This window comes from Gastrolobium bilobum, unplaced genomic scaffold, assembly GCF_033153095.1.
Source record: "Gastrolobium bilobum isolate Gb01-03AN ecotype WA unplaced genomic scaffold, APGP_CSIRO_Gbil_v1 utg25654, whole genome shotgun sequence".
NCBI classification, from domain to species: Eukaryota; Viridiplantae; Streptophyta; class Magnoliopsida; order Fabales; family Fabaceae; genus Gastrolobium; species Gastrolobium bilobum.
Window position 1 is genome coordinate 34,005 of NW_026896382.1, and position 12,830 is coordinate 46,834.

General features: G+C 34.2%; 1 protein-coding gene across 2 annotated transcripts; it reads right to left on the reverse strand.

The window, feature by feature from the left end:
* Positions 1 to 5,383: 5,383 nt before the first annotated feature.
* On the reverse strand, positions 5,384 to 9,513 carry LOC133299471 (glycine-rich RNA-binding protein RZ1A-like). Of its 2 annotated transcripts, XR_009749932.1 has the most exons (5): positions 9,411 to 9,513; positions 7,195 to 7,311; positions 6,338 to 6,882; positions 5,777 to 6,258; positions 5,384 to 5,680 (listed from the first exon to the last, which is right to left on the reverse strand). XR_009749932.1 is itself a non-coding variant. In XM_061498936.1 (4 exons), the coding sequence occupies exons 2-3, from the start codon at positions 7,303 to 7,305 to the stop codon at positions 6,361 to 6,363; spliced, it is 633 nt and encodes a 210-aa protein (XP_061354920.1). In that variant the 5' UTR covers positions 7,306 to 7,311; positions 9,411 to 9,513; the 3' UTR covers positions 5,384 to 6,258; positions 6,338 to 6,360. The 2 variants fall into 2 exon arrangements, 1 of the variants encoding a protein (XP_061354920.1); XM_061498936.1 differs by having other exon boundaries at positions 5,384 to 6,258.
* Positions 9,514 to 12,830: the final 3,317 nt, after the last annotated feature.

Consider the following 12,830-nt stretch of genomic DNA (forward strand, 5'->3'; position numbering starts at 1 on the left):
TCATAATCGATACGAACAGGGACCGCTTTGATGAGCAGTAAAGTGTTGATGTATGGAAATTCCAAATCCATTCTCAAAGCTAAAAGCTCTTCAAATTGGTTAGGCATGCTTAACTTGATAATACTGATCTATCTCATTAGCTATAAAAAAGAGAGAGAAAAAAAATTACCATGAAACAATTAATTACACATCCGCAAATATAATTAACTTGTGGTAAAATCAAATAAATCATATCTGTTCTTATATCCATCAGCTACAAGTTGCCCCAGTTATAGCAAGTACCAAATGGGTGGTCGAAGATTTACCCGGGTACACCCCTCTCTACCCGGGTACACCCCTCTCTACCCGGGTAAATAATTCAATCAATTTCTCAGGTACGAAGAACAATACCCGGGTACACTCCTCCCTACCCGGGTATACAAAAATTTTCAAAAAATACCCGGGTACAGAGAGGTGTACCCGGGTAGGCTTGGTGGTCAACGGTCAAACAGGGGCAGATTGGTGTTATGTTTTGTGAGGAGGTTAAATTTTTTAAATAGTTTATAATCAAGGTCAAATCGGTAATTAATTATTAATTACAGAGATAAATATAACCATTAGGCTTATACCTTATGTTTATTAGAAAGAGGAAATCTAAGTCAAATGTCTTGTTTCACATATAAATTTCTTGTTAAAATTAGTCTTGCCCTTACTATGGACAGTATCAATATATACCTATTGTTTGACTCACCTTTACAGTCAAAGAACAAGTAAACTCACACAGATGATTCTGCATTTTCTGTTAGTATTATGTTAAACATCTGCTAAATGGGGTTGAGCATTGGTTTTGTTGGATGGAAACAGGAAAAGGATTGTCTATATGTGGATTACTATAACTCTACCTGAAAAAGCAAGACCTAATAACTTGTCACAACCTATGAGCAGCATTATGAAAGGAAAGGGAAACGAATCAGATATGAGTCCCAAATGAAATGAAGTTCAAGGCATTTAAAATTTAAAATAGGAGAAATGGAATGCACAATAAAAGTATAAGATTACTCTATGCCCTAAAAGCAGAGAAGAAAGAAGTACATTCAGACGAACCCACTACAGGAAAACTAACAATAAACATAGCAATAATGCATGTCTCCACTTTAAGAATGTTTCTAAATTAGAAAGAATGGCAGCAAGAAAATGCTAGTTTTGGATTTTTTTCTTTTCCCTCATATTCAAAGTGGCATGTGGCTTTCTTGTGGAATACTTACTCCTCTGAATTATTTAACCATATATACTTCGATCTTCGCATCCATAAAGTTATGTTTAATTATTTATTGTTAGTAATCAATAATAGAGGGACTGATACTAACCTAGCATGTGGAATGAACCACTAGTCCCTCCTTTTAGAAAACCCCACCACTACATCAACTTATATATATATCTGTATTCTCTAAGTTTATCATTCAGAACTTTTGAGTCTGAATGCTGCTTACGCCAATAGTAGACTTTTTTACTTCATATTAACTAAACAGAGTTTTAAGTTTAAACACACTTAAGAAACTTGAATGCAATACCTACCTTTTATCATGAGAAACTGAGAAGGATCTAAATAGATGCTCCTCCCTGGTGATATCTGAACGAATATTACTGACTTAGATGAACTGAATCATACCAGACAACAATACAGGTTTATGAAAAAGCTAAACCATTGTTGGTTCAATTTTTCAGGAATTATTAAATAGGGTGCCACCCATCATAGTGCTCTCCACACTATCACCACTTCTTTATCATCATTGAGACCAATTATCATCAAGGTTACCTATCTGTGGTCTTCCTTGTATTATATAATAACCTCCATGAGGAGAGTGTGTCCTCCACAAGAAATATTTTTCTCATTTTCACTTTATTTTTTTATCTTACAATTTGTATACTTTATGGCTTTAAATTGACCGCATGGGCATTAAAATCACAAAAAACCTAAAAGTAGAGAAGATAGAAGTACATTCAGACCAAGTTAATGACCAACTCACCAAAAGAAAACCAACAATGCAGTAGTGCATGTCTGAACTTTGAGTGGAATGTTTTTAAACTATAGGGAATTACATGAAGAGAATGCTAGTTTTGGTGGTTTGCTTATTGTCAAAGTGGCCTGTGCCCTGTGGCTTTCGCGTGTATTGCATACTATCCTGAATTTTTGTATTACAAACTTCAGTACTCGCATCCATAAAGTTATGATTAATTACATCTTGTTATTCAGTGATATTTGAACTCAATCCATTACTCTTGGTAAAGATTGAATTTTAGGACCTACTTTTAAGATGAGAATGCTTTAAGATAAATTAGGTATATCTCATTGTTGGATTCATTTATGAACTCTGATGAATTATTAAACAAATTAAAGCATGTCTCTAAATTATCACCATTTAGGCCTATTATCATTGAAAGACTACCTTAAATGTGTATTGATGAGTGATTACCCTTTAATATAAAACCTTCCACTAAAAGAGTGTCTTAAACAAGATAAATCTTTCCTTATTCCATCCTGTGTCTTTGTATCGAACAATTGTTGTTGTTCAAGACTTCCTCTCATGATGCTCGCAACAACGAAATCTCACTTTTTTCTGTAGTGATGATTGGAGGCTGGATGGTTGAAGCTATAATGTTAGGCCCAACCACCAAACCAAGTTAATTGGGTTTATAGAAAAATGAACACTATTGTTTGCCTACTCTTACTCACATTTCAGTTCTTTTACGCAACGTTGTTAAACTCGGCTTGTTTATTGACTCGGTCAAAGTTATGGGTCACTGGTTCAACTGCATGATGAGAAAAAGTATATGTAAATTTATAATTTATATTAAAAAAGATTATAAATATACTTAAATACTTGTAAAAAAATATACCAATTTCAAATATTTTAATATGAAAATAATAAATTACACATCATTGTCCAACAAAAGATCAATCAAACATATAATATTTGTGATACTAGTGTTTCAGGTTCAGTAAACGACATCTCTAACTATAAATCAAATTAAAATTCCCTGCGTATTACATAATCAACATAATATTAGTGTTGTAGGTACATAATCTATGTAAGTTAATAAGCTACAAATCACTCAAATATTTCAAAAGAAAACAAATCATTTGTGTTTGAGAGTAAAATAAAAAGAAGACATTAATTTATGAAAATAAATTAGTTTTTTTTTATAGACCGGGCTAGGTCACCGGTTGAACCGACCGGGTTATCGGTTTTTACGAAAATCGGTCGGGTCGCACCGGTTCTATAACATGGCCGGTCCAATATAAAAACTGGACCGATTACATGACCGGTTCACCGGTTTTCGGGTCGACCCAGCTGAATCGGTCTGATTTTTATAACATTGCTTTTATGTTGCTTTCTTTGAATGCTCTTTGACAATGCCAGAGCCAATGAGCCTTCCGAATTCAACTCTTACTTCATTGTGCAAATATGCATGACAAAGGATTTCTCCAGTCAACATCGATGAGTTATATTCGATGAGTCCAAATCGTTTTGAGGCAGAAATCAAGGTATTTTTATAATTCTAATATATTATAGGGTTATATTAGTCTTTATCATTATGATTTTTTAATCTTATAACTCAAAATGACGTCGTTTTGAGCTCGATAACTTTATCTCCAGTGAGTGAAAAAATATTTTTCCCTAGTTTTTAACCTATAAATCATAAAATAATACCCTCTCATTTCTTACTTTTCTGTTCTCACCCTCTGACTCCCTACGTTAATGAAGTACGTTGATTCATGGAAGATTCATACACTTCTTATATATCAAAGCATACATTTCATTTTAGTCATAAGATGTTGTACCTTTCAATTTCGTGATCATTACTTGAACAAAACAAAAAAACTGGTCGGACTTTTTACATCATTATTAAGAGAAATGCTGATTGCATTGAGTTTATTTTAAAATAAGGAAGGAAATATATATATATAGGAGTTTACATTTCTACATCAAATATTTGTCATATATACGTGAAAATATTAAATACGAAAAATCATAATCATACAAAAGATGAAAGCATTAAATGTGAAAAATCGTAATCATACACTTGTCGTTGTTGTACGTAAAGCGACTGCAGAAATAATTTTAGTATATATATATATATATATATATATATATATATATATATATAATAAGATCATTTGACACTCATGTCAAACTAAAAAATTTGATATTAAATATTAACCGTTAATTTTCGTCAATTTGACAGATATAATTTATTAAAATTAATAATTAAATAATAAATATAACTCAATAAATTATAAACATTATATTTGTAAAAACCAACCGTTAAAATTTGATGTTAAGATAATGCGCACATAACAATCAATAGCGATTATGAATTAAAACTTACAAGTTACAAGCGATTGTTTATATATGATAGAATTTCAAACGTTGATTGTAAAACCGGTGGCCAATACACATTCAAAAAGCAAACCCGCTACATGCTACCTTTGGCAATATATGGATTCTAATATCACTTACCTTGTTGTTGAAATAGTTTTGCTTTTAAAAAGGAGTCCATTTTGATATTTTCCTTTATAAAGAAAGAAGAAAAACTATTATCCTCTAAAATTATAAACAAAATAATAATAATTACAGGCTAAATAATAAAAGAAAAATGAAAGCTATATTACCCAATCTATATTTTTTTATGAATCTATAACTTTTATTAGCTAGTTTCTAATATTTACATAAAGTATATAATTTCAAGAAGAAAACACGATATATATTTATTTATTTTTCGGAAAGTTTCAAGTGGAAACCTGCCCTATAAAATTGTTTCCATTTGGATCTAAACAATGTCATATCAACTTTTCGGCACACATCTACATATAATCTAAAAATTGCGGATTGAGAGATGAATTCAACACTATACCCTAATAAATTTCGGGGCAAATGCATGCACACAGAAAATATTCAGTTCCTTCTATTCACTAATCATTTCATACGTAACACAAGGATAACTCAGAAAAGATAAGAAACATAAAACAACTAATAAATCATACAATTCACCAAATCAGTACAAATATGAAAATTAGTCAAATCTACCACTTGGCATAACAAACAAAATAAATGAAAACATAGGTCGAAAGGAGTTTGGCATATAACATGATGACAATAGATATAGAAACATAGATAACAACACAGACCATGATAAACGAACTACACAATACTAGCGATAAACAACCAATTTCCTTGCATAATCATGGTGCAGAAGTTAGGTAACGCAGCAATCTCATATCTGATATTAGTGAACCCAACCTTGTGGTTGAAGAGAATGGAAATGTGGGACCAAACTCACGTTTGACTATCGCTTTATGGTAAGAAAAACTGGATCTCAGCAAACAAAACATCACATACAGGCAGTAAAAAGTTGGATGAGGGCAATCTTCCACCAAATAGAGCAATAACGTATAAAAACAATGGGTCGCAGTTGCTCAACACATCAAGATCTTCCAAACAATGTGCCACAATTAGAAAATGGAACCCCCTTCCATCAGTGCCCCGTGAAGAAAACAAGAATGGTATGCATATTGAGTGCAATTGCAGAAGGCCTGTTGCAGCTGAAAAGATTTTTTAGTTTAAAAAACCATGCATGTCCAATTAGCAACAAAGGAACCCAATGATGAATCCAAAAAGACCACATTTAGCCAAGAATCCTGCCAAAAGGTCAATAACATTAATAAAGCACAAACCAAAACAGAAATCTAGTAAATAAGAAAGTAGGTATATGAGACAAATATTCAATAATTTACCCGTTTGACTACTTTTTACTCAAAAGATCCTGAAACAGGATAGCCAAAAGGGCGTTCTACTTTTAAAAGTTCTCTCCCAATGAGAAGAAACAAAACTCCACATTTGGACCTCCATCTTGGTCCTTCCGACCCATCCATCCAACACCACAAAACTTTCCAATACCTCTTAAACTGAATCAGGTAATCCAGCAGCAAATATGTCACATATGCAACTCCCTATGCATGAAAGTCACAATTCACAGGATACCCAGCAGCAATTATTGATAGCATATTGCAAAATATCAAAATTCACCATAAGTCAATCATCATAAGGTTTCAACAGACCAAAAGATCAGCATTTAGGAACATAAAAGAGTTTGAAACGAGCTGAGTATCGCATATCTAAACACTGGTTATCATTCATCCATCCAAACAACAATCCCAGAACATTGTGAATGAAAAAGAAAGTTGAAGCATTAACAGCGACCCCTTCAATTTCAAAGCTGCAAAAAGTCACAAAAAAATTTCATTAGAACCAAGAAAACAAAGTGTAAAAAGAAGAGATCGATTAATGTCGCATACCTCAATCAAAAGATTAAATTATATCAACGAAAGCCTCCTGATCCCCGTCGTTCATATGGTCCAGCACGGTCACGATCACGGTCACGATGATATCGATCACTTCCAGAATCTCCATGACTACCAGAATCCCTGCTGCGCCCACCAGAAGAACGATCTGCATTTCTATCTGGACCATAGTGACTACCACCACTGCTTCCACCATGTCTACTACTTTCCCTGCCACCATATCTTCCCCCTCTTGCCCCCTCATTAGGGCACTCTCTAGCAAAATGACCAGGTTTACCACACTTAAAGCATTCACCACCATTAGATCCTCGACCACCTCCATAATCTCGATCACGACCACGATCACGACCCCGCTTTTCGTAGCGATCACCATCATCTCTAGTTGATCCTTGTTGGGGCTGAGCTTTATCAACCGTAATAGTTCGCCCATCTAAATCCATCCCATTCATAGCATCAATAGCATCTTCCATTGCTTTCTTTTCATCAAATGTGACAAATCCAAAACCACGAGAGCGCCCAGAGAATTTGTCAACAACCACCTGTATCAAATATGATGAAAAAGAACGTTAGCAATCTCCAAATTAAATATTATGCTTAGAAAAAGTTTTAAGTTTTTAATAATATTACACCGATTTATTTTATCTTGTTTATTTGATTTGGTAATAAAAAAGTTAAGCAGATATTGCAATTTTCTTCCGAAAATGAAAAGGTAGAAAAGAAAATTTTCTGATCACATCTAAAAGAAAAGCATAAACCAACTTCCATGCACAAACAAGAAATAAGATACTGAGTGATGACAATACCGGCTGCAAGAACTATAATGATTATCGATATAATATACTATTGAATACCTTTGCCTCAACAAGCTTGCCAAATTTTTCAAATGTATCCTTTAACTTCCTATCAGATGTTGACCATGCAAGGCCACCAATAAAGCAACAATACTCTTCCACATCTGACATTTTAAACTGCATAAATGCAGGAAAACAAGCATTAGCACATAATGTTTGGAACTTTGGATTAGCAATGCAGGATCAGCCATCCCACAATCTACATAAATAAGTGGAAGAAACTAGTCCATGTTAAAACTAAAATGAAAAAAAAAAAAAAAAATTAACTTCAAGCACTAAGTTAGAGAATGGAATTCCTCATGAACCAAAAGACAGCACAATATTATGATTAAAAGTGGAAAATAGCACCATTAAACTAAAAAAGAAAACAAAACTGTTTCAGACCAATGTCCTAATTCCTGATTATTAGCATCTATACAGCAAAAGGATAAAAGTAAATAAGTCCATTTCCTTGAAGCTAAACAATAACATATGCGTCTAACTGTTTATACACCAACTTGTGTCAGCTTAAATTATTGCTAAAGCTTAAGAATTAAAACCCAAGTGAAATGCTGCAGGAATTTTTCAGCGAGACATTTTATGGTGTAAGGCCTTTTCATTTCATTCAAGAGTCAATTACAAATCCCTTAAAAAATTTGGGTGAAAATTTCAAATGAGAGTTTTTCATACACTATTTTGCATAAAGTTTATCCGTTGGAGCAAAATGGTTCACAATTCCCTAGGCAAGAAAAGATACAACTTCAATATCATTAATGATGTAACTGAAAACACTTCATACAGGACTTAGGTAAGATGAAGAAAACCATGTTATGGATACTATTTTCAGGCAATCAATCAACCCGGAACTTAATTCCTAGATAGAGTAGTTTGTAATTGTTTATCAAAGTTCTGTGAAGATTATTTTATTGACAGATGGACAAATTTGTTTCAATGGATACGGAAACCAAAAACAAAGAAAAGAAAATTATTGGGACCTAGCAGGTGTCATGCAAAAAATTCAAACTTACCAGAGCCTAGTAGCCTACAATACTAGATGAGGACAAACCATAGTAGTTAATTGCGCCGCAATAGCGCCACGAGCCGCGCCGTATGGGCATTGCGGTGCCTCGCCGCAAAAAACCGCGCTGCGCCACACCAGAACGCAATAGCGGTCATTGCCATCGCATTTGCGGCCATATTGTTGTCATAAGGCAAAATGTCAACTTTGTCCTAAATCTAAATGTGTAACGGAAAAAATTTAAGGGTTTTTTAGTCTATCCGCGTCTCTCTATGCCACTTATACTATCTCTACCTTTAAAAAATGTTTCTTTTTGTCATTATTTCTGTCATATATCTATTCCGCTATTTTCGCAACCGCAACCCGCTATAACGCTATAGCGTTTTTCGGGGTTGGCCGCGACATACCGCAATCCGCATTTGATAACTATGGGACAAACTTGCTAAATCTTCATCAAACCAAAGCGTTCCAGATTCTATATAAGGCTAACTAAACTTCAATTTTGCAATAACAATTATTCAATCTGACAAATAGGGTGAAGAGAAAAACAAGGCATGGTATAACAAGTGTAAGTAGTGCCTCTACTTCTATGAAGAAACGACACAAACAATACACATAAGTATGTTCCTACCATGACAACAATTATCAATAAATTTACAAATTATCACTATAAACCACCAAACATAAAACTCCTCAGAAACTTCATATCTCACATATTCACGAAGAGATAAAAGCTATTCCTCCAATTTCACTAAGGATGCAAAGCTAAATAGTTGGTGTCTACCAAGTATCAGCTTTTCATATTTAATAGGAAACATACAGAACATGTGCACAGTTCCCACTGCTCCAAAACAGAAAAATTAAGCAACATATAGAAGGTGATCTATGACTGCACAAAAAGTCAAATTTCTCCCAAATTAACAAAATTCAGCATTGATACTCCCGTAACACACACAAAAACATCTATTAAAGCTTATGAATTTTAGGTTCCCAATTCAAGCAAACCCAACAAACCCATGATGTGCAAACGCGAATTAAACAAAACCCATGACACTCGCAAGCATCTAATCGATTTTTCTAAGCGAACTGACACAATTAGAAACACAGATCCAAACGGAAACATGCGAATAGTGAAGAACAATCGAAAATAATATATGAAAAGAGGAAGAAAACTGTGCAAGAATAAAAAAAACCACGAAAAGGAATTGTGGAACAGTACCAGTGTGGAGGACGAGTTGTCGCCGAGGAAAACGAGCAGAAGAATAACCTAATAGCACAAGAGGAAAGAGAGGAGAATAACCTAATAAGAAGCACAATCTCTTCTTCGCGTGTCAATTTTGCCCTATATATAATTTAAGAAATAAAATCAAATAAAGTAAAGAGAGACTCTAAATTTAAATTTATCGTAGAATATGCTTATATGTAAACTAATCAACAATCAACCTTTTGTTATTTAAAGTTAAATAATTATGTTATCAAAAAAAAAAAAAAAAAGTTAAATAATTACAGAAATTTTTGTGTCACGTTATAATTTGTTGAGTGTTGATTGATTTAATATACTTGATTTGTATAAATAAGATTTATACAAGTATTTTTTTTTCCTATTCAGAGAAATTCTTGGACAGATATTAAGTACGATTACTACATTAATTGATTATCCTATTCGAAAGTTAAGGCGAATTATTAATACCAAAATTTAGTATAGCAAAGTAATACCGAGAGTTCTATAGTTATGAATCTCCCAAAAAAAAAAGTTGTATAGTTATGCTTACTTTAAATGAACATGATATTTGTGCTCAAATTGTTAACTGAGTTAGAATGTGTTAGTCAATTAATTATTAATTGGGTGTTAACTTGGACACTTTAGCCTCTTCAAATCAGTTTTGTGTGGACTGGGTTAAATTGACCTGAAGTAGGGTTGGGTCAAATTTAATTTGGATTGATAAATTATTAGTTCAGTTATATCGGTTAAATTCTATTTCCTTATTTATTTTGAGAAAGGTTATACTTACAATCTTTTTTTTTATAACCTCTTACAACCATATTCTAACACCATTGATTTTCGTCAATCAACGGTTATCATTTATTGTGAATTAATAATTAATTAATGAGTTTAATTTGCAAAAATCATAACCGTTGATTGACAAAAATCAACAGTGTTAAGATATGGTTGTAAAAAAAAGTTGTAAGTATAACATTCCTCATTTATTTTTATAATAAAAGTCTAAAACTATTATTTTTAAATAATTTAATTAATTAATTTGCATTACAAAAATAAATTAATGATTACTTTATTTTAAAATAACATTTTAATAAATTAGAAAAAAAAAATTAATGATTTTTTTTAGTTGTTCTCATTCCTGGGTATGTGACTTATATCCACCTTTTCAAACTCAGTCATCAATCGCTTGGCTGCTTCCAGGTATTTAGTCATCAATGGTCTTTGGCTTGATAGCTACTTTCAGTTTGGGAAGTAACCAATTGAGAGTCACTGAACACCTGAAGTTTCTGTGCTCCTTTGCTTGTTGCAACCCGGCTATGAAAGCTTTATATTCTGTCTGATTATTTGATGTTTTAAAATTTAGCTAGAGTGAGTATTCCACTGACATACGATCAGGGCTTACAATGATTATCCCGGCTCCACTTCCTTTGCATTGGAGGAGCAATCAACATATATTTTCCAAACATCTTGACTTAGTGAATCTTCATCTTGGATCGAAATGAGCTCTCTGACGAAGTTGGCTAGAGCCTGAGATTTGATAGCCTTTCGACTTTCAAATATGATATCAAACTCTGATAGCTCTATTGCTCAATTCATCATTCGTCCTGCCAAATATGGTTTATGAAGGATCTGCCTAATCGGTAAATTCGTCCTGACCACCACATTATGCCCTTGGAAATATGCTCGAAGTCTTCTAGCAGTCCACCTATACTGTACCTCCTTCCTCAACAACCTTGTAACGTTCGACCGCTTCAAGAATCAATGACTATCCTTATACACTAACATAAGACTTTTCAGTGTGCTATATCATCACTCACACACTTCCTAGGAAAAACTTCCCAGGAGGTCACCCATCCCAGAATTACTGCAAGTCAAGCACGCTTAACTATGGAGTTCTTTCGTTATGGGTTATCGAAAAGTAGATGCATCTTATTAGTATAGGTAGTACCAATTAATTCTTATAAGTTATCCCCAACTGTACTACCCTCATACTAGCACAGTCTCTGGAATCCCTCTCTTTAAGGTGTTGATTCGATTCATTCTTGTACTCCTGCCGCTGGAAGCCTGCCAAGAGTCGCTCCTTGTTTGTGCCCTTTTGCACCCCCGATCACTCCCCGCCCTCGTCAGCGCCTAGGATGTTACATACCTGAAGAAAGGCAGTGTTGTTTTTGCTAATCATGGCAAGAATCTGGTAAGGGAAGCCAACCTTTTAGTGCTTGCATATCTAGTACGGCTCTACACTTATCCGGTTTTGCCTCAATACCTCTGTGGGTTAACATGAGACCCAGAAACCTTCCAGTGGCGACTCCAAAGGCACATTTTGCCTAGTTTAACCGAATATTATACCTCCTCAACTTTTCAAAAGTTTGCTCTAAGTCTTTGATATGCACAGTAGGCTCTAATGATTTTACTATCATATCATCAATATATACCTTCACATTCTTTCTGAACTGGTCTTCAAAAACTCAGTTCATCATCCTTTGGTAAGTGGCCTCCCAAGTTCTTTAATCCAAATGGTATGACGTTGTAGTAGTAGTTCTCCCTTTCTGAGATAAAGACTGTTTTCTCTTGATCATCAAGATACAATGAGATTTAGTTATATCCCGAATATGCATCCATGAAGGATAACAACCTGAATCCAGAAGAACTGCCCGCCAATTGATCAATGTTCGACATGGGGTATGAATCCTTCGGACATACCTTATTCAAGTCAGTATAATCCGTACATACCTTATATTTTCCATTTGGTTTTTTCACCATTACGACATTGGATAACCAAATAGTGTATTGTATTTCTCTGATGAACCCGGCTTCTAAAAGCTCCTTCACATGATCCTCCAGAACCTGCCAACGTTTAGAGCCGAGTTTTCTTTTCTGCTGGGCCACAGGCTTAGCCCCCAGGTATACTGATAACTTGTGACAACAAAATGTGGGACTTACTCCAGGAATTTCTGACGACTTCCATGTGAAGATGTCTTTATTATTCATAAGGCACTTGATCATTTCAACTTTCACTTCATCTTCCAGGCCTTTTCCAATCTTAGTTATCTGCTCGTGCTCTCCTATTGTTATTTCCTCAAGTTCGCCATCAGGTTCAGGTCTAGGCAATTGAGTGTCATCTCTCATGTCTAATTCTACCATGTTAACAAAATTTTTCTGTCTTTGCTGTTCTATTGAAGACTAACCAGCTTGATCACCCTCCCTAATCCAGGTTGGAGATGAAGGCCCATCCTCAATAGCCCTTACCGACCTGAAATAACATTCTCAAGACTCCTTCTGATCTCCTCCAATGGTAACCACCGTGTTATGTTTAGCTACCATCTTTAACTTCTGATGCTTAGTGGATACCAACATATCCCGATTATGGATAGTTGGCCTTCCCAAAATAACATTATTAGGCAAAGGGAAGTCGACAAC

Coding starts and splice junctions, on each gene's coding strand:
- LOC133299471 (XM_061498936.1), bottom strand. CDS start 7,305: ATGTCAGATGTGGAAGAGTATTGTTGCTTTATTGGTGGCCTTGCATGG. Junction 6,883..7,194: donor GCAAGCTTGTTGAGGCAAAG/GTATTCAATAGT, acceptor TATTTGATACAG/GTGGTTGTTGACAAATTCTC.